This window comes from Silene latifolia, chromosome Y (genome assembly GCF_048544455.1).
Source record: "Silene latifolia isolate original U9 population chromosome Y, ASM4854445v1, whole genome shotgun sequence".
NCBI lineage: Eukaryota > Viridiplantae > Streptophyta > Magnoliopsida > Caryophyllales > Caryophyllaceae > Silene > Silene latifolia.
Genome location: NC_133538.1, coordinates 101,425,884 through 101,448,605, shown reverse-complemented (window position 1 = coordinate 101,448,605; position 22,722 = coordinate 101,425,884). Strand labels below are relative to the sequence as shown.

The 22,722-nt window shown below is 34.7% G+C and overlaps 1 protein-coding gene across 1 annotated transcript; it reads right to left on the bottom strand.

Annotated features, from left to right (window-relative positions):
* Nucleotides 1–2,099: 2,099 nt before the first annotated feature.
* LOC141634070 (pentatricopeptide repeat-containing protein At1g26460, mitochondrial-like) lies at nt 2,100–22,217 on the bottom strand. Its single transcript, XM_074446372.1, has 6 exons — nt 21,542–22,217; nt 20,621–20,843; nt 20,064–20,534; nt 19,199–19,405; nt 2,591–2,728; nt 2,100–2,501 (listed from the first exon to the last, which is right to left on the bottom strand). The coding sequence occupies exons 1-6, from the start codon at nt 22,129–22,131 to the stop codon at nt 2,313–2,315; spliced, it is 1,818 nt and encodes a 605-aa protein (XP_074302473.1). The 5' UTR covers nt 22,132–22,217; the 3' UTR covers nt 2,100–2,312.
* Between the last annotated feature and the right edge of the window lie 505 nt (nt 22,218–22,722).

Below are 22,722 nucleotides of genomic sequence, written 5' to 3'. Positions count from 1 at the left end.
ACTGACAGCTCTTAGACTATGTTGAAGTCTTGTGGAAAAGCAATTTAGGGGGTGTTTGGCCTAGCTTTATAAGTGCTTTTGTAAATGAAAAATTAAAAGTTAGGCCAAACACCATGTTTTAGGGATTTAAAAAGCACTTTTAAAAAGCTAAAAAAAATAATAACTATCCTTAGAAGTAGAAGTAGCAAATAGGTGTTTCTACTTCTACTTCTACTTCTACTTTTACTAGTATTTTCACAAGAATCAAGAATTTATCACATATATCAAAATAACGAAAAACAATTTTTCTAAAACTTTGGCCAAACAATCACAGTTTTTATGAAAAGTAGCTTATGAAAAAACTCCTTTTAAAAAGGAAAAGCTATTTTAGATAAGCAAGGTCAAACACCCCCTTAATTGACTTGGCAGATTTTAATCCACCACTCATTTTTGTCGACCATTTAGCCTCGCTCTCCTGAACAAAATAAATGGCAGAAAATTATCACATGACATAATGAGTCGATCAAAATATACAACAATTAGAATTATTTTACGTGACCAAATTTATCTACGAAGTTTATTTCTACGTGTATCATTGACTCTCTATCTTTTAGAAAAGGAAATAGCAGCTTGTTATTTGAATTTAATTGGAACCCTTTAAAAATTGAGAATATACATCAATATTACTACGTGTATTTAAGATGAATACGTCTGTTTTTAATACTTTTTTAATTCATTTGCAAAAGCTAAATAGCATAATAAAAAATAATACTTACCATATAGAGTTGAAGCTTAATAGTTTTTTAATTCATTTGCAAAAGCTAAATAGCATAATAAAAAATAATACTTACCATATAGAGTTGAAGCTGTTATGTTGCTCAAGAGGCAAGAGCACTTAATTATCGAAATCTCGGTAAAAGAAATGAAGTTTACCTTATATTGACGTTAATATCATCATGCACTTCGATTAATGTTAGGCCTAAAAACTCGAAATTTTGATGACATGGTCGTCTTGAGAAGGCTCCCGAGATCAAGTTATATACCTATCAAACGAAAAATATATCTTAGACCATTAGTGAATAAGCGAGAAGTTTAAACAAATTGAAAAAAAAAAGGATAACTGAACTCTAATATATAGGCACGTCTAACAAAGCAATTATTGGGATAAAAGGAAGTAGACGATTAATACAGATTAAAAGATATGTTAGAGGGTCATAGGCGAGGGCCAAGAAGACATAACAGTAAAGCATTAGTAATTATTAGTCATAAAAAACTTGGTTTACTTTTGCTGACCAAATTACATCTACTCGATCCCATGTAATTTATCTGCATAAAAGCCTAGAAGGCTAAACTTCCATTATCATCTTGCATTATTTATACTAATATACAATGCATCAGTAGTGTAATGGAATTTGGTTTCCACTGCAACTTTGTAATTTGGGTTTGACTCAAATTGTATTACTCCGTAAAATCTCTATCTCTATATTTAATAATTTATATTATTATTGCATTCTGATTTAGTTATGTATAGCCCGAAAGTAATTTACAAAACTTGGATCATATAGATAGAATCTATATGCAAATGGGTAAAATACTTAACATTCTACTTTTGTCTTATCTACCCACTTGGGTATTACTTGACCTGTCTTCAGTTTGTGACAGATGTCCGTCTTCAATAAGAATTTGTTACCCCTTATATACGTGGAATCAGAGATTTGTGCATATACTCCCACATAATCATTTCTTCACTCTTCTCTTTTTTAAACTAGTCGGATTTTCTTACCTTTTTCATTTTCCAAAATGTTTTATGTGGTTTAAATTTAATTACATGTGATATATAGAATTTTGTGTGATCCAAAATCAATTCCTTATTTCTTATGCAAAGTGAAAGGGGGAAGAGATAAGTGACTAGGAGGGAGTATTAGAGAGATGTAACCTTAACATTTGCATGTTATTTGGAAACGACCAAGGGCTACTCCTGCTCCAAATAACTTGGGAAACAACGCCATTTCAAGATAATTTGGTACCATTAACTAACATAAACGTCCCTCGTTAACTTCTTTATAGCTATTGATCTCTATTTTACCTTACAATTCATTGCACGGTAAAAAATGCTGAAGTGAAAGAAGAATGGCCAAACTTGTGCTAATATTGGTTCCTGCATTATTCCTAGGCTTTCAAAACTACCTCATGTTTGAATGAGAGATACTGCAGTCCGGGAAAAAAATAAGGCTACCAAAAATAATACAGGAAAGAAGGGTAAGTATAAATAAAGTTCATAGTCCAAGCAAAGGAAGAACTCAAGATACGTACAAACAAAATGGAAAAAGAAACTAGGAGGCAAACTCAGTGCTGTATTCCATGTTGAATAATAAGTGTCGGCGCTTTTCAGACCCTAAATTGATCTTGCATTTCCTAGCAATGGATTCAACAAGGTTGTCGCTTTCATGATCCATCTCTCTCTGACAACGCCTTCGAGCTTTCAATAATGTGGCTCGAGTTGGTTCAAAACCAGCTTCAATCTGGCAGGGCATTTCCAGGTTAGAATCTGGTAGGAGTTGTCATAAGGAAAAAACAGTAGTACATAAATCAATAGAAAAGATGTCTTTACCATTGCTTCAAGTACAGACAAAGCAGATTTAGGATCCCGGTTGACAAGATGAGCATCCACAAGTAAAGTATAGGACTTGGCATTTGATTTCATGCCTAGACTGCTTAGATGTTCGAAAACCCTTGCAGCCTCTTCAGCCTGTCATCAGGTTCAAGAATCAGTCTACTTAACATGGATATAGGCATATAGCATAAACACCATTTTTCACATAAGTGTTCATACAACTTTCATTCTGCTTCATTAGTATGACTTTCATGGGTCATCCAGATGAAACTTAATGCATCGAGACTTGGCACGAACCATAAAGGTTGAGTACAGATTCAGTAAGGGTAACCCGGTCAGGTCAGTTCAAGGTTAATTGTGTACTTCATGTTGGATGGGTTCAGTTTGATTCACATGTGCTAGTATCAGTTGACATAGGTCCGGTTGGAATATTGGATCGGGGAGAACTGCTTACATATAAATCTAGCAAATGGTCATTCGGGTTATGTATATTGTTAAGTAATTTCAGAACGAGTTTATTAACGTTTTTCCGTGTTGGGTAATTTCCGGGTCAATGGTTAATGGGACTCTAGGTAGCACCGAAACGAAAACGCATATAGCATGCCATGAAATTTAGGACACGGGACATGTTATTTAAATTTAATAAAATATATATTTTATAGTTATAAACATACAATTTTATTTTTGTAGAAGTAATTGATATTAAATTTAAACAAGCGAAGGTAAAACCCAACATTCCGAAACGGAAACGCACATGGCATGCCATGAAATTTAGGACACGAGACACGTCATTTAAATTTAATAAAATATATATATTTGGGTTTTTCTACGATATACCCTTCAGTTTTCTCATTTTCTACCATATACCCCTTCAGTTCTATAAATCTTCTCTTATACCCCTAAACTTAACTATTTATTCTAAACCGTGACCTAACTACAATTTTAACGTTAAATGCTCTGTTAAGTGCCTTGGTGGACTGCTGACATGGTTGTTTGGAATAATGACAAGTCTTTTTGTGCTGATGACAAGGATATAAGACGGCTGAATCATTTGAGAAAGTCTAAATGACAATTGAACTTGCTCCACAAGACTCACAAACCACTGAACTCCCCCACCCTTGTTAAACCCTTCTCTTTTTGAACCCTAAAAACCAAACCCCACATCCATTTCTGTAAGAACTCTCACAACGGCTAATACTCGTCTTCTTTCTTACCTCTGAATTTCCAGGTATGTTTGCAAAGTTCGTTAATTATCTTATAATTAATTTTCATTTTCTTAAAGTTTAAAGGATAAGATCATTGTATTGTGTTAATTTAATTGGAAATGTAGTCTTAATTTGGTAAAGTTGTAAACTTTTGGTTAGATTTTTTTACCAATATATGGGTTTAATATGATTTGCATAATCATGACCATATTTTTAATCATGGGTAGTCTTAAATGCAGAATGGAGAACATTATGTTGAAATTGCATTACAGAGGTGGTCATGTGGATGTTAGGGTAGATGACACGATAAGTGTCAATTGATTGATGTAATTAATGATTTATATGAAGAGGCGGAGAAGCGCGGATTTTCACTACCTCAACACCCATCATTAAGTTATGCATACCAAATGAAGTCTGTTCTTTTAAAAGATGACAAGGGTCTACTAGAAATGTTTGGTAGATGTGGGGGAAAAAATGTGATTGATATTTGGATAGGCTCCGATTTAAATCCTTCTAATGTGTTAGTATTGGCAAGGCAATTGAAAGAAAACAATCCAAATGTTGCTGACAGCGAAAAGGCACCGTCCACCGTGGGTGTTGAGTTTCCCTTAAATGGTGTTTCTCAAAGGCAGAAATTAGTGATTAGGAGGGGTTCTACATCCACTGTGATTGCTGAGTCTTCAATATCCCCCATGAGAACTAATACTGCACCAGAGTCACCATTACCAAGCATAAACGATGATGTTATAATTTCACCAGGGAGAAGTATTAGACGACTGGGCTTAGACACTCCAGTTGTACATGAATCATGTCAAACCCAAACAACTACCCATTTCAAACTTCCAAAATCAACTGCTATGAAGAGGGGGATATATGTTCGTAAGAGTAACAAAGATAGTAATGTGGGTGTGAGTCAAGGAAGTACAATGATGGTCACAAGAGGGATGAGAGTTCAGTATGAGAATGACCATGATGGTTCTGACTCAGATTATTCTTATACGCCAATACCAGATGAGTTGTGTGAGGATGAAGAAGACCTCACTGATTTAGAAACGGAGGATAATAAGATCATGTCCGCCCTTGAGTATATTGATGATGGCTATGTCCCATACCAACAACCTCAATGGACGGGTGAGGAAGAAGGCTTTGATGCTGAACTGTGGGAGAATGGGGAAATGTATGACGATAAAGGATTTGGTGCTATTACGTTGAGGCCTTGGATGCTTTTTATGGACAAAGAACACTTTAAGGACGTGCTTAGAGATTATTGCATTCAAGAGGGGTTCTATGTCATAGTGGTGAAGGCTGATAGCAAGAGATACACTGCTGAGTGTGCTACAACAAATTGTGAGTGGAGAATTCATGCAAGTGTGTTGCCTGATGAGAAAACATGCAACAAATTGTAAAACTTTATACAATTTTTTGTATAACTTTAGTCCAATTTTTGTATAACTTTAGTCCATTTTTGTATAACTTTAGTCCATTTTTGTATAACTTTAGTCCAGTCCATTTTTGTATAACTTTAGTCCTTATTTGTATAACTTTAGTCCATTTTTGTATAACTTTAGTCCAGTCCATTTTTGTATAACTTTAGTCCTTATTTGTATAACTTTAGTCCATTTTTGTATAACTTTAGTCCATTTTTGTATAACTTTAGTCCATTTTTGTATAACTTTAATCCATATTTGTATAACTTTAGTCAAGTTTTGTATAACTTTAGTCCTTGTATAACTTTAGTCCATTTTTGTATAACTTTAGTCCATTTTTGTATAACTTTAGTCCATTTTTGTATAACTTTAGTCCTTATTTGTATAACTTTAATCCATATTTGTATAACTTTAGTCAAGTTTTGTATAACTTTAGTCCTTTTCCGTATAACTTTAGTCAATTTTTGTATAACTTTAGTCTATAACCGTATAACTTTTGCCCATAACTGTGTAACTTTAGTCATTTTATATCATTTTTATATAAAAATGTCAAATATAAGATTAAAATCAACAAATTATAAGAATTTTTATATAGCTAAGATTAAAACAACAAATTTTATGAAAAATATTTTAGTAGATCTTAGATGAAAAAAAAAGTATCTCACAAAAAAAAACGAGATTTAAAACCCGAAATCTTAAAAAAAAAACGTATAACAAGAAGAGATTTGAGAAAATGAATAAAAAATGAGAACTAACAAAATAAAAGACAATTAAAAGAAAATAAAAGACAACAAAAAAAATGAATGGAAAAAACAACTCAAAACATAAAAATTAACACCAAACGAGAAAGAAAAAAAAAAAAAAAAAAAAAACCGAAAAAAAAAAAAAAAAAAAAAAAACGAGGTGGCGGCGGCGGTGGGTGGTGAGTTGGTGTCGGGTGGGGTGGTGGTGAATGAAGATGAGAGGAGTAGGTGATTTATTTGGGTTTTGGTTTTTTGGGATTTTGGGGTTTTTTTAGAGAGGAGAGAAAAGTGAGATGTAGAGAGAGAAGGAGGAGTTGTGATAATGAGATGGTGAATGATTAGTGAGGTTGTTTTATTGAATTGATGAGTTAATTAGAGAAAAGGTGGAAGGATTAATTTGTAGCCACATATTGTCATCAAATCCTAGCCTTCCATTGCCTTGATCCAATGGCCCTTAGAAGGACTTATGGACTCAAATACATATGTTGGCCTTAGTTGATCTCTCTCTCTCTCTCTCTCTCTCTCTCTCTCTCTCTATATATATATATATATATATATAGAAGAAGGATCAAGTGAGTCCACCCTTTTTCATTGAGTCCATAAGTCCCATTTAGAGCCCTTAAAAAGATGGGATGGAGGGTTGAGATTGAAGAGGAAAAACAAGGGATTAAGGCTAAAATGAAGGGATTGATGCTAATTAATTAGTTTCCCTCACTACCATCACTAATCAACCCCCTAATTTCACTATATAACCTTTCTTTTTCCACTCACTTCTCTCTCCTATCACACAAATATCATCCCTCAATCTCTCTAAAAACCAAAAAAATCCAAAAATCCAAAAAATTCAAAAACCAAAAAAACAAAAAAATTCCCTCCTCTTTTGCCTCACCCCACCTACCCGGACTTCCATCCACCCTCCTGCCCGCCACCACCACCCCACCCCCGACCTCCCTCACCACCGCAGTCCACCACCCTCACCCTCTCCTCCGTCGGCTACCACAACCCCCGACACCCATTTCTCGTCGCCTCCTCCAACAACCAAAACCACCACCATTTCCCGCACCTCCTCTCCCCTTCTCCAACACCACAACCACCACCGCACATCACCACCATCTTCCTTCTTTCTCCTTTCCCGTCACCCAAACGGCCTCCACTCGGCTGCCACCACTCGAGCCGGTGAGCCACAACCACCGCACGACCTCCACAACCACACAACCACAAACTTTTCCACCACACAACCACCACAAACACCACTATCAACCCGACACCTACAACTCGACTAAAAAAAAAAAAAAAAAAAACAGATCTAGCGCCCCCTCACCTACCTCCGTCCAGATCTGGCGCCTCCCTTCTCTTTCCGTCACCCACAACCGTCCCATTCCCCCCTCTCTCTGTCGCGGCTGCCATCACCACCACCATCTTCTCCTTATTTCTTTTGTTATGTCGTTTTTGTTTTGTTTTTGTTGATGTGTGTCGTATTTGTTTTGTTTTTTTTTTGTTTTTTTTTTTATTTTATGTTTGGTGGTAGTTAGATTGTTTTGTTTTGTTTTGTTTTGTTTTATAATGGTTCACGGTTTTTGTGTTAATTTTTTTTTTTTATTTGATAATTTTCTTTATCCTAGATATCGTCTTGTTTTAGATCTAATAAATATATTTATTATACTCATATTTTTTTACATTTACAATCGTACTTCACATTTACACTCGTAAAGTGTAAATCATTACATTTACACTCGTATTTACTCACATTTACACTTGTATTTCCTCACATTTACACTCATATTTCTTTAAATTTACACTTGTATGTTTTTTTTTTTATTTTTTATTTATGGTCTTGTTTTATATTTTTTAAATCTCGTCTTTTTTTATATTGTGAGATACAAAAAGCTTTTTTAAAATTTTTAGATCTACTTTTATTCTTAGATCTATAAAATAGATACTTAGTCTTTTTAAGATCTGTTTTTTTTTCTAAGTTTCATAATAAAGTTAGTTGTTAATATCGTTGGTGCTGGTGTTGGTGTTATTGTTATTGTTCCACATTTATACTCGTATTTTTTTTACATTTACACTCGTATTTCTTGACATTTACACTCATATTTCTTTACTTTTACACAATTTTCAGATTTATACTCATATTTCTTTACATTTACACTCATATTTCTTTACATTTACACGCATTTTTCAGGTTTACATTTTCTACTTCTTCACATTTACACTTGTAAATCATTACATTTACACTTATAATTACTCACATTTACACTCATAATTACTCACATTTACACTCATATTTTTTTAAATTTACACTTGTATTTCCTCACATTTACACTCATCTTTAAATTTCCACTTGCATTTCCTCACATTTACACTTTTTACATTTACACTCGTTAATATATAAATTTGCATTCATAATTTTTGTGGATATGAATTGGTGGTGGAGGACGACGTTGGTGGTGTTTGTTGGTAGTCGGACTAAAGTTTTACTCATAAAGGACCAAAGTTACACTTGTAAAGGACCAAAGTTACACTAAAAGGATCAAAGTTACACTCTTAAGCCTTCAAATTTACACTAGCAGACCTTCAAATTTACACTTAAAATACTACATTTACACTCGTAAAACATCACATTTACACTTGTAAAATGTTAAAATTATATAAATTCAAAATTTCCGTCACAAAAAATCAAATTTACACTCTTAAAATGTTACATTTACACTCGTAAAACATCACATTTACACTTGTAAAATGTTAAAATTATATAAATTCAAAATTTCCGTCACAAAAAATAAATTTTACACTCTTAAAATGTTACATTTACACTCGTAAAACATCACATTTACACTTGTAAAACTCATACAACATTACATTTACACTTCTGAAATCTGAAACTCAAAACTGATTAATTAGGGGCTAGAGAGAGAAAGAAAAATTAATTAGTGTATAGAAATTTGATTAGTGGTAATTTTTTTTGGTAATTTTCAATCTCAACCACCCATCTCAATCCAACCATCCACATTTTTTTCCTTTTCTTTTTAATGGCCTTTAATCAAATTCATCTCAACCATCCATTGAGTCCATCCAATGGCCCTTAGAGGGACTTATGGACTCAATGGCACATGTTGGACTCATTAGAACTCCTCTATATATATATATATATATATATATATATATATATATATATATATATATATATATATATATATATATAGGAGTAGGATCATGTGAGGATACACTATCTTTTTGAGGATTGAGGATTGTGTTACAATATCAGAGGTTCTTCAATACAATATCACAGGTTATTCGATAAAATATCACACAAAAAACACCTGTGCAAAAAATTATTTTTTTTTCAACAAAAAAAAAAAAAAAAATTGACAAAGGTCTGATTTTTCGTGATATTTTATTGAAGAACTTGTGATATTGTATTCACAAATCCTCAATCCTCAAATATTTAGGAGTTCTCACCGGATCTTGACTCTCTCTCTCTCTCTCTCTCTCTCTCTCTCTCTCTCTCTCTCTCTCTATATATATATATATATATATATATATATATATATATTATAGGCATTCGAAGAATAGCAATGGTGAGGCACGCCACAAGACAACAGATTGCAGATTCATGGTTGGATGATGGTATATGTCCAAACATTCAGAAGAGGCTTATAGTTCTACAAAAAAATTCAAGAACTTGTCATGCTTATCCATCTAGTAAAGGTATTGGATTTGAAGTGCATGATGGTAGGTCTCGTTTATCAGTTTCACTTCGCAATAGAACTTGTGCTTGTGGGCAATGGGAAATTACTGGAATACCATGTAAGTATGCCATTAGAGCTATTTTGTATGCTAAGAAGGAGCCTGCTGATTATGTAAGTGATTGGTTCTCTGTTAGAAGGTACAAATCAGCTTATGGTTTGTCAATAAACCCTATGCCTGATGTGGAGCAATGGCCATCATTTGATGTCCCATATTTGGAACCTCCAACCCTTCGAAGATCAATAGGTAGGCCATCAAGGAATAGAAGAAGAGAGCAGGGGGAGCAGAGGAAAGGAAAGAGGTCCATGACAGTTAAGTGCAAGAAATGTAAATGTTTTGGTCATAATTCCAAAACATGCAAGGGGGGTTACACTGCTAGGGAAAGAAATGAAATACAAGGGAAGGTTACAAAGAGTAGGAGCAAAAAGGGTTTGGGATTCACATCTGAGTTCACATCCTTCAAATCACTAGAGGAGCTTGAAAGAGAAATCACTGCCAATAGCCAAATGCAGGAGCTACAAATGGCAAATGGAGACTCTCAAGCAAGTTCCAGCAGAGGTAAAAAGAGGAAGCAGGTCCAAGTTCAAGCTTGAAGAATCCAATACTTGTTGCATTCTGAAATTAGCTATTTCTTATGAAAACAATTGGGAGAAATTTTTGTTATGAAACCAAATTGTGTTTTATGGGGTATCACTTTTTGTAATCAAAACAAAATTGGTTTATGCTTTAATGTTTTGTGACTCAATGTAAGGATAGATGAACCTTTATGCTTTAATATATTCTGACTGAAAGCAAGTTTGCTGGAACTTTTATTAGTTGCTGCACATTCACTCATAATACATCCTTCATTAATTTGATCTAAAATTTCACAATAACAACTAATAAAATAACAACAAATATAATCACAACTAATAACAACTTAATTAGAATAATCAACTCTACTTGCTGCTTTTTCATATTGAGAAATTGTTCTTTCAAAATCTGCATTTGATACTTTATTTCCTCTGCACTTGATACATCATCTTCTTCATTTTCGTATCTCATATTTAATGACTTCGTTATCGTCATGTGATATTCCGTTAACCACATAACAAAGTGTTTGCACTCTTCACATTTGAAGTAAGCTTTCCTTGGGTTGTTTATCGACCCGGATATCTTACTGATCGCATTTTTCCACATCTATTACAAGGTTGGTTTCTAAAATTAAGTTTTTCAATTGGGTTGCTTCTCAACCATGAGGATGAAGACATGATATGAAGGGAGAATGGAGAGGGAAAAAAAAAGATAGAAAAATAGGATAAAAGAAAGAAAAGATGGTTAAGTAAAGAGGAAAGGTTGGAGTGTTAATGCTGCAAATGGAGGGAAACTTTTGGGAAAATGAAGGGAAAAGCGTGTTGTGTATTTTAGGACTCAAAACAGCCATGTCAGCCGTCCACCAAGGCACTTAACAGAGCATTTAACGTTAAAATTGTAGTTAGGTCACGGTTTAGAATAAATAGTTAAGTTTAGGGGTATAAGAGAAGATTTATAGAACTGAAGGGGTATATGGTAGAAAATGAGAAAACTGGAGGGTATATCGTAGAAAAACCCTATATATTTTATAGTTATAAACATACAATTTAATTTTTGTAAAAGTAATTGATATTAAATTTAAACCAACGAAGGTAAAACTTGACATTGACTATCACTCATTCTCATTTCCCACCCAAACCCATATTATAATCAATCTCTTTCGACATCTCATTACTCGTCTAAAGAACATCATTCACTCTCAATTCAACTCATTTCCACCAAGCTCCAACATAAAACAACATACACCATTCACCTTAAATTCAACTTGATTTGTTTAAAAATGTGTCCAAGTACCATGGACACATGTCCGAGACGTGTCCAAATACCATGGACACGTGTCCAAATACCATGGACATGTGTCGAATACGTGCCTAAATAAATGAAGAAAGTTACTTTATAGGTGTCCGACACATTTTGGGCGCGTGTTCCATGCGTGTGGGTGTTGGAGACGTTACGCTTGTTAAGAGGAGTGTCTGTGCTACCTATTGGGGCTAAAGGGTCATGCTAGTGGTATATTACGAGTCATGTAATGTTGAGGTTTTTGTTTTTAAATCTAACTATGTCATTTTGGGTCATTTTAGAGAGTCATTTTAGGGTTCGAACATTCGGATTGGATCAATATCGGTACAACAAAGTTCAAGCAGGTACAGGAGACAATTTTGTTAAGCTCATCTCTTTACGAAATTAACTCTTACTTCAGTTCCATTTACTTCAGCTCGACTCCATTCAGTTTAGTTCAATTCAGCCAACTCCATTCAATTTAGCGCTTGTTTTAGCCGAAAGCCAAACAAGGCCTTACTGGCTATTCCGGTCCTAGGATCAGTTTACTCAGATTCGGTCAGTAGGTTATTCTACGTATACCTACCTCTGACCCCTTTACCCTGTCACAGGCAGAATTATTGGAGGCAGTAGAGGTAATAATGTACCAAACTACCACATACATTGAAAAGCTAACTACTTCGGACTCCCTATCCCAAAATCCTTGTACCTCTATAAACCTCTCTACAATCGAACACAAAATATAAAGGTGCCGCATTTCCATGTCTACTTTTATGCCAAATGTAAAACTGTAGAAGCCGTCATCTAAGAGAAAACGGACAACTGTAGCAGCTAGACCTGTCAAAACCCGACCCGTCTGACCCGTTTTTTAGGGTTACAAACCCGGTTTTTTCGACCCGTGACTCGTTTGACTCGAACCCGAAATGACCCGTTATTTTAGGGTCGAGACCCGGATCGACCCGTTGGATCAAAGGTAAATCAAGAATTTTATTAAAATATTAAAATCAATATTTATCTATATTATTAAAGGAATCTTTTTCCGAGCAATTATAGAGTCTCCAACGTTAGCAAAACACCTCAGATTAATAAATAATGCTAAAGATATAGTTTGATCATCAGTTCGTCAAAGAATTCTAATATGACTCAAATATAAACTCACCTCAATATTCATATACATTAGAGGTGATCAAATGGCTCAAGCCCATTGGCCCGATCCGGCCCAGCCCGCTTTTTTTAAGGGCTTGGGCCTTTTATTTTGGCCCAAAAAAGCCCATGGGCCGGCCCAAAAAAGCCCAATGTACTTTTGGGCCGGGTTTGGGCCAAGCGTTTTGCCCAAATTTTGGCCCTGCCCGGCCTATATTTATTAGTTAAGGAATATTTTTCTTATAAAATTTGTTTAAGTAGCGTAAATTTTATATATAATTCCTTATAAACTCATGTATATATTTATTGAGATTTAAAAGCGATGTTCACGTAACATAAATCATACAGTATCTACTAGATATGATTAAGCATTATAATGTGTCGATGATTGCTTTTATTCTATTTTTGGAGATTAATTCATATGTATTTCATCATACTTTGTACGATTTTTTATACTAAGTGCACATTTAAAGTACAAATTGAAGGTATTATACTACTTATCTCATTCGGTAAGTCGTAAATTTTAAGGCCCGAAAAGCCCATTTAGGCCCAAAAGCCCGATTTAGCCCATAAGGGCCGGGCTTGGGCTCGCTAAATAGGCCCTCTCATTTGGCCCGGTCCGGCCCAACCCGCACATGTGGGCCATTTTGATCATCCCGGCCCGGCCCAAGCCCGCATAGGCACGGCCCATGATCAGCTCTAATATACATACATATTCAATGTCCTAATTGCTTGCTTCACCGTTCATCTTCTATCTATTAGTTTTTCACGTATTTTTTTAGTCTGCTCATCATAGTATTCCATTGATCGATGCTTATTTTGTTTTTCTTTTTTTTTGCAGAACAATTGCGTTTGTGTATATATTTATGGATTACTTGGATCGTTTTGGTGTTTGCGTGGTTTCTGTAGAAAACAGGTAACAACTAATAACGTCATGGCAAGCAGCCAAAGTAATAGGTGAACCATGAGTTATTGTGAGTAATTAACGTGGATGCATCAACATATAATGACACATAGGGGAGAGTAGTTAATAAACGATTTGTATTATTGCTGCACCGACTTGGAGTACCGTCACTCTTAGCGCACCGGTCATATCAATGCATCCATGAAGGTAAGCCTTTAGCATTTAAAGTGTTCGCTTATGAAGAACAATGAATGACTCAATGACAAAATGTTATTTGTCAATCTGAAAATTGAAGTAAGTCTGATGGTTAAAAAAGGTCGAGATTTGTTCTTTTGAGCCGTCAACTTTAACTATGGAGTTGATCCATAGTTATGGAGGACTCAATAGGCGATGGAGCTTGGTGAAATCTTCCGTTATCATTCAATAAAACGTCACTAACAGACACTTTGCAATATCTCAAAGATGGATCATTGATAAAATTACAATTTTGGGTCTCGCTAAAGGAGTCCAGATAAACCGGTACAGAGTTGACGCAGGACGATAAAAGGCGACATGTTAAGACTAAGATCAAGTTACGATGATGACGGAAAGTTTGTTGTTACAGAGATTCAAGTCTGGTCGAGGTTGGTTATTGGACAAGATTTTAGAATTGAACTGCAACCCGATGAAGGATCAACATAATATACACATCCAATAACTTGCAGCTAAACATACACACTCACTCAATGAATTGCACAAATGATATGCGATACCAACTGACAATGAGTAATACGAGTACCAACTTGTTGTGTATATTAGTTTAGCATATTTGACATAAACATTAGATTCTCATTATAGATTAAACTCTTAAATACTATTATAGAAGTCTATTTGGGACTAAACTCTTATATTATTATGCATATATGACTGTACAAATATGATAAGCATTCATGCATTTGTATTTGGTCAACTTTGAATCTACCTATACAAGCATATGCATTATTATTGATTCTTCATTCAGAAAATTTTTAGCGATTAATTTTCATACCTCATTCTTGACGAGTTGACGAGTTAAATGAATTTTGTTTTTCTTAGGTGGTGTTGACACTAATTATTGCATGGTATGGTACGGTATATGTAGATTAATTTATCATGGATATGGATTCTCTTCAAAACGGCAACCTACCAGATTTTATCATCTAAGGATTTCGTAGGCATTAATTTAGTTTGGCTATAAATTTGAGAAATTCGGTAAGTTTTAGTTCTTTTTATGAGTAGTTTTTTAAGCAGGTCAACTTTATTTATGGTATGCACAAAAAGGCCAAAGCATAAATAAAATTGTTACAAAAGATTCTAACAAGTGGCCCGTGCATCGCACGAGCATTAAATCTAGTCAATATATATTTGAGGCTTTTTTCGAGTGACGTGGTAGTCTCCAACTTTTTTAAAACACTTAATTAAAGTTTAAAATTTACTACTTACAATTTTTCTATTAGAATTAGGAAAAAATTAATCATTTACACTTTTCCTATTAGAATTAGAAAATTATTTTTTAATATTTGTGCACTTATTATTTTAAAATTACTTTTTCCACCTTTTCTATTAGAATTTGAAGATTATTTCTTAATATTCGTGTTTATTTATATATATGAAAACTTCGATATACTATAGAAAAAAAAACTTAGATATATTCATAGTCTCTAATTTTATATGCATTATTCAATATGATAATTCACAACATATAACGTCTGTAAGCTCAAATTTTTTTTTTACACACTTAAAATAAAATTAAAAATTAACATAAAGAATAATATAGAAATAATGTTTAATAAAAATTAACATATATATAAAATAAAATAGAAATAGAGTTTAATACTGTAATTATCTAAACATCATATTTTAAATATTATACTCCCTCCATACCAGACCAATGGTAACACTTACCTAATACGGCCGTACCACACCAATAGTAACATTCCTTATTTGGCTCACAACATTACCAAGTTATCCTTATACCTTTTTGATATTTACACAAAATGTCATTACATACCCCACCTATCAACCCACAATTAAACCCACAATTACATACCCCACCTATTTTTTCCCTCTTTACCCCTGCTTTTACCCTCTTTTCTTAAAAACCCCATTTTTTACCATGTTACCATTTGTCTGGTATGGAGGGAGTATCTAATAACCTAATAATAGTTTCAAGTCATTGTAATTAATCCAAGCGACTTAATTTTGTTTAGTATTAACTACTCTCGAGAATGCAAATGAATTTCATAGCAATTCTATCATTCTTTAAATTTTGTTAAATGACCTGATTGCTTCCTATGACAAGCTGAAATTGATCATTACACGATCCATTCATTGTGTATTTTATGATTATCAGAGCAAGCATGCCCATTTTATTTCTTCATAATAATTTCTCGACCATCGCTTGAAATTTTGCTATAATTGCGTATTTGTCTATATCCTTCTAACATCTAGATTTGCACAAATTTCTTGGGATGTCCAACCTCTACTACACGCGTAGTAATATACTCTGTATTAAACAACAGTCTGGATGTTTGCTTCAAAGGTACACGATAAGTTAGCTTAAAAAAAAGTTTTGACATTCCCCAGGTCCCATCATTTATTTATCCTTTTAATTTCTATGAGGAATATATTAATCAAATGTAAGAAAATGATTGGGACGGAGATAAACCTGATAAAACAAGCCAACCGGGTCAAGTTCGGGTCGGGCCAATTCAGGTTTTAAAGAATCTGGTTCGAAATGGGTCGGGTTGGGTAAGTGGCGGAGTTAGAGGGGCAAACATGAACTAGGGTGGTCGGAAATTTCATTGTTTTAGTTAAAATTTTCCAACTTTTTTCGAGTTTACCTTAAACCATTACCCGTTCGCCCCCTACTGAGATTTTTCGACCCGTTGGGGTTAATTTCTGGCTTCGCCGCCACTGTGTCGGGTTGTTTCAAGTTCAGGTCATTTTCAGATAGGTTATAATCACACTATTTAGGGATAGCAGTCAGTTCCAACAATAAACATTATTACCCCCATTTTTTTCTCATTTTTAAAATTGAAATCAAATATTTTTAAAAAATTAAATTATACTCCTATTTAATGTTTCAACAATATTCATTAGTCACCATGCTTATATTGACCTAATAATAAGATTTAAGTTATTTTACTAAATACGTTATTACTAAATGATTAATATGTAGATAAAAAAAACATTTGAAAGGAGTGCACGCACATAAAAAAAAAATATTTAATTTGGCGAAAGATCGGTGTCGCTAATGGAAATAGAATGATTTTCGACTCTAAAATCAAATTCACACAAAGATAACATAGCGATACGTAATAGATATATATAAAAATAAATTATAATCAATAAAAAAAATCGGTTAAACCAATATTATTTATTAGTAAGATTTGTACAAATAGTTACACAACACAAGTAAAGTACTATGTATCGTATCGGTAGTATAATTTAGGAAAATAATATCATAGGCCATATTATACATCTCATATTAGTTCATATTCGACTCTTCTACGTAATAAAGACATGAAATAAGTAAAAAAATAACGTAAATAGATACAGAATATAATGCTTTTGATGGGATCTCTCAAAATAATCATATAGTATGAAAAAAAGATAAATAGAAGTAAGACAAATATAGTTTAATATCATCTTTATCATCTTTTCACCTACACCACATTAATATGATATAATTATTATACCCTACAAAAACCAAATGAGGTCTTTACCTCAAGTTGTTGCCTTTTTATTACTGTGAATTGATTTCTTCTAATTTGACAAAATTTCATTAGGTTTCGATTCAAATTGGGCCTTTATGACCCCTTGGACGGATTTTTCTCTCCCCGTTTGTGGATAAATGTTTTCTTAATTACGTTTCTTTATATGTTGATATGCGTTTATGTGTTCAAACTGTAAAGCCAATTGGATTTTTTTATTCGGTTTGATCAATTACAAAAACATCTTAAAAATATTATCAAACCACATTTTCAAGAAAATTTTAACATAAACAATTTCAAATTTACACTACCTTTTCATAAATATTCCAAGTTTTTAACAACCCACGCCATTGCACGGGACATAAGGTCAACTTGAATGTCAAGTAATACAACTCAAAATGGGTCTCTAAATGATCTCGGGGAATCCAACCAATACACACCAAAAGAGCAGACGACTACATTCATTTTGTGCCATGGGGAATCAAGAGGGTTTAGTTGACAAAAACCACCAAAAAATTAAGGAGAAAAGATCAGAGTAAATCAAGACGACTGGAAGTGATTAAGGTTTTAAAAGAGTTTATGATGAAGGTCAAATTAAAGGAGTAAAAGGTAAGCGGGAGCTGACAAAACGAGACCCACACAATGTGGATGATGCTCTTAGAATGATGGTGACACATGGTAAAGAAGGCGAAACAGGCAAACCTTGAGAGGAGAGACTAACATTATGTGGGAGTATACCCCCACCAAGCAAGCTACAAGAAAAGAAAATTACGATGCTTTCTACATGTGGAAAATAATCAGGTAAGAGCACTCTTTAGAATAAGAGAAGCCAAGGAGAAACTTTTAAAGTAGCACCGAGAATTGATGTAACAGTCACAATCCGGTTAAAAAGAAATTGAGTAACAAAAATATTTTCATGATGAAAAAAGAGCACATTAAACTCATTGTCAGAAACGTTTCAAGAGACATTGACAATAATAAAGATATGAAACACATGGTTGAGGTGGGGAGGATAGGTCCAAAAAGAAGGGATCTAAGTGGCTTAAGGGTATACTGCATGACTACATCTATATTAGTCGTTTATCATACTTTAAATTCAAAGATCAAAAGAGAGAAGTCGTGTACATGTTGTATATAACACATGCAATGTTAAGCGAATTAAAATACAAATGGATTGTCATTTTTTGTTTTGTTTTACCCATTAAACCTCTCCAAACTACTATCTAAGGGAAAAAATGTGTATGTTATCCAATAAGTGTTGATTAGTTTAGCATTAAATACTATCTAAGCAATATTTATTGTTAATCAAATATGTTAGCATTAAAATTGATCTATAGTCCTCTTTACACAATAAAGGCTAAAACAATCTTACGCATTTTACATTTATTTAGACAATTATTTTAGAATCCGTGCAACGCACGGGCATCACACTAGTTTATATATTATATTTGAAAAAATAGATTATCAAAAAACTTTATTTTAATAGTTATGTCAATATAATTAATGTAAACATTGAATATGATTCAAATATTAATTTTAAATGTTTTACATTTTTAAAAAATATTTTTTTAATTAAAAAAATCGTTTAAAAAAGACGTCGTAAATTATTAATTAATGCTAACATATTTGAATATGACCCGTATTCTGACCCTAACCCGCCCCGTGACCCGTATGACCAACTCGTATTCGACCCGACCCGGACCCAACCCGCCCGACCCGTTTGACAGGTCTAGTAGCAGCAATACAACAACATTACCCTAATGCCTCAAGGGCCCCCGCGGGAGAGGGGGGAGCAGCAATACAAAAGGAAAAAAGAAGACAAGTTGAGAGACATTAGGACAAACGTACCTTCCTGAGCTTCCCAAATGCATACATTAAAGCATTGTACGAATGTATATTTGGTGTCAAACCAAAACCTGAACTAATTGCCTCAAATGTTTGGTAAGCCCGGTCAAGGTCCCAAGTATTGGCACAGCCCAAAACTACACAATTTAAGGCAGCAACAGATTTGTAAGGAGGGTCTGCCCGGCTAAGATTCTCCAGTTGATAATAAACCTGACAAATTGAACTATCATAAATGTGTGTATATCATAAATGTGTATATATATAACCAAACAGCTTGGATATTAGTTCCAGAAAAATCAGAGACACGCATTGGTGATGATGAATACTATGAATGATTAACAACACGTAAAAGGTTCAACATCTTCTGGATTAGTCTATCATAAATGTGTGAGGATAAAAAAGCTACTGTAAATTCATGAACTTAAAGAACGACACTAATTACATTATTTATCAAACAATTATCCGATTTAGTGTGATTGCAGCAAGCCATAAATGGAAATTGTGCATCAGAGAAAAAAAATTGTAGCGAATAATTGACATGGGGTAGTGATGGCCTTGTGGGCAAAAAATAATGTACGAGAACATGGACATGTAAAACATTTAGCCTACGCTTAGACTCTTAAACTTCTAAATGAAGTTTTCTTGGCTATAAACCCAACGATGAGGCATAGAGAAGAAACTTTCAAGCGAGAGTTCAAGCCACACAAAGCCTGGATCTGATTACACTAATACACTCAAGTACTCAATTACCCAAGGTAAACGCGAGTGATCCTTAACACCTTGGTAAAAGCCTAACCAAGGGGTAATTTATAAAGAAAAATCGATATTCTCAGGAGTAGACATCAAATAAAAGAAAGTAAAGGCCTACCAAATCCAAAGTTTCATAGCCCTTTTTTGAGCATGCCATGACAAGTGGATGAAGGGAAGTGAATGGTGAGAATACATCCTCTTCAGCTGTAGCATGATTTTTTTCAAACTCACTAAGAGTACTAAAAGCACTTGGCAAGTTCCCCACGGAAGCAAGGGCATTGATCTTAGCCAAGTAGGTTTCGCGGTTAGGAATCTTCTTTTCACGCAAGGATCTCTTCAAAATAGCCCATGATGCATCCAGAAGTTTGGTGTCATATGTGCGTGCAGCTGTGGAAAGAGCTTTAACCACTAATCCTTCGTCAACAGAGAGATAGGCAGGTGGCCTTGTATTCTCACCCCGTTGAATCCATCTAGCCATGAATCCCAAAGTTAAAAAGACCAGCTTGCTATGGTCGTTCCGCATGGCAACCTCAGCAATAACATTGCACAAGGACCAATCTGGTGACAGCAATTTATTTTGGTCCATAGCCTGACAATATAGGCAATAGACAAAGTCAAAGTTGGTACATGTAGCTTGAAATTGACTTAATTCCCCACGGACTACTCGAAATTTACCTTGCATTTTTCTATGATAGACAGCAACGAGTCCAATCTTTGCATAGAAATACAGCTTCGAACAGAATCGATGAAAACCCTTGACGACAGTATATAGTCAGATTTCAGAGTTAGATCTACATATTTCAATGCAGCTTCAAACTGGTTCACCTGAAATAGCTTGACAATGACCATATCAAAAGATTGGTCATCGGGCTGGGATAGCTTTCCGCTCTGCAGCATCCTAGATTGCAGGAAAAAAAAAAAAAAGGTTCCATCCATTAAAAACCTTACATTTAAATTTATGACGTAGTAGTTAACTCAATACTCAGCTTAGGTAGATTGACTGAACCAAAATGGCTCTTTCAAGTTGTTTACGCTTCTTGAATAACCAGTCGATGGAATTAACGACACAATCTTCATTGTAAGACGTGTTAAAAGAGGCTCTCTGTTTTTGCAACATAGGTGTAAGGCACAATGTAAAATTGTCCTCCCCCCTAGTTAGCGTTTTCTTCCCTATTTCCTATTGAACTTGGTGACCTTATCTTCTCTATTCCTTATTTGATAAGTCTGTGCCTCTGTGGTGGTGTTGGGTTAGGTATCATTGTATAAGGTGGGTTGAGTGAGAGACATGTGAGGGTAGTGTACTAGTGGCTATAATGCTCCCAGAGGCAGGGGAGAAATTGATATGAGGGAATAAAGGTAAAGTTCTCCCTTTCTTAACTTTCGTGTCCATATGAATATCTGATGTACTTGTAAAACCATAAAATGGCGGAAAGAAGTTGATATGAACAAACCAGATGAAATAACGGAGTATACTTAAAGCGGAGTTGAGTTAGGATCCTCTCCATTACCTCAAAAGTAATGGATGGTCCATTACCTCTAATAGTAATGGATGGTCCATTACCGCAAATCCATATATATGATGATGAAAGGAAGTACCTTTCGAGAAGAGCAACAGCGGCTTTCCAGTCAGTATGGTGAATAGACTTAATAACCAAATTAAAGGAAGCGGTATTGGGTTTGATAGCAAACAACTCCATCCTCTCAACAATCTCAAGCAACTCAGCAGCGGAGGTGCCAGACATCAAATGGGAACGAAGGTACTGATTAAACAACTCGACATTGGGGCTATTGGGTTTGCCATTAACATCCAATGAATTGATCCACTGATCAAAAACAGCCTTGACGTCAGACCACTCTTGAGAGGTAACCCAATCGGCAAACTGGTTCAAAAGGGAGTTGAGGTCGATGGAAGGAGGGGGCCATACGTGGATGCGAGGGGACATAATAGTGTAGCCAGCGGAAGTGGCGGAGGAAGATGACGGGAATGGGCTACGCCAGTTCTGGTTGTACATGGGGCTTCCGGTGGAGGGGTTTGGCGGAAGAGATGACGGAGGATTGGGGAGTTGATCCTCGACGACGGCTTGTTGGTTAAGGATGCTGAATGTGGAGATTGATTTGACGAAATGGGGATTTAGGGTTTTCATTTGGGTTAGGGTTTTTGTCAGTGTCGCCATTTTTGATTGCATCCTAAGAGAGAGAAGATGAGAGTAGGGTTATTGGGAAGAGGAAGAGGAGGAAAGTGAATTACGGACCAACGTTTTTCTTGTTTTTGGAGATGCGGTCATGTTTGTAATCGGTCATCCATTTATTTGAGTTTAAATTTATTTTCGCTTTTTTTTTTTTTTTTTTTTTTTTATAAATAAAGATATATCTGATTAGGCTTTATATCGATGGCATTTGACTCATTTGGCCAAATGCACTTTATTTTAGTAATACCACCATAAGCTAAAACAACAAAGTAACTACATCCGCTAACATAAGAGTGTTGATGGCGTACGGCTGACTGCACACAAAGATTATCTTCAACATCCCCATCATTCATGAAGGGCACTTTAGAAAGAGTCGGCCAAAAGGTCGATCATACCTTTTCTCATTTGCATGACAAAGCTTCGGAGAAATACCTGCAACAAGACACAAAAATGTGCCTCGGAGATTCATCCCCTTGGCTATGATAAAGGGCATCTGAAAACCAACGAGAAGCTTGAACCATCAAGAAAGCACAAAGTGCACTTACGCCACTAGGACGTAGAAGGAAGAGGCGGAAAGCAGACCAAAAT

Bases quoted from the DNA above. Each gene is read 5' to 3' on its own strand.
- LOC141634070 (XM_074446372.1), bottom strand. From the start codon at position 22,131: ATGCAATCAAAAATGGCGACACTGACAAAAACCCTAACCCAAATGAAA. The intron at 19,406-20,063 runs GTAGGCCTTTAC...TCAATTTGTCAG, and splicing joins GCTATGAAACTTTGGATTTG to GTTTATTATCAACTGGAGAA. The intron at 2,729-19,198 runs GTACGTTTGTCC...ACCTGATGACAG, and splicing joins CATTTGGGAAGCTCAGGAAG to GCTGAAGAGGCTGCAAGGGT.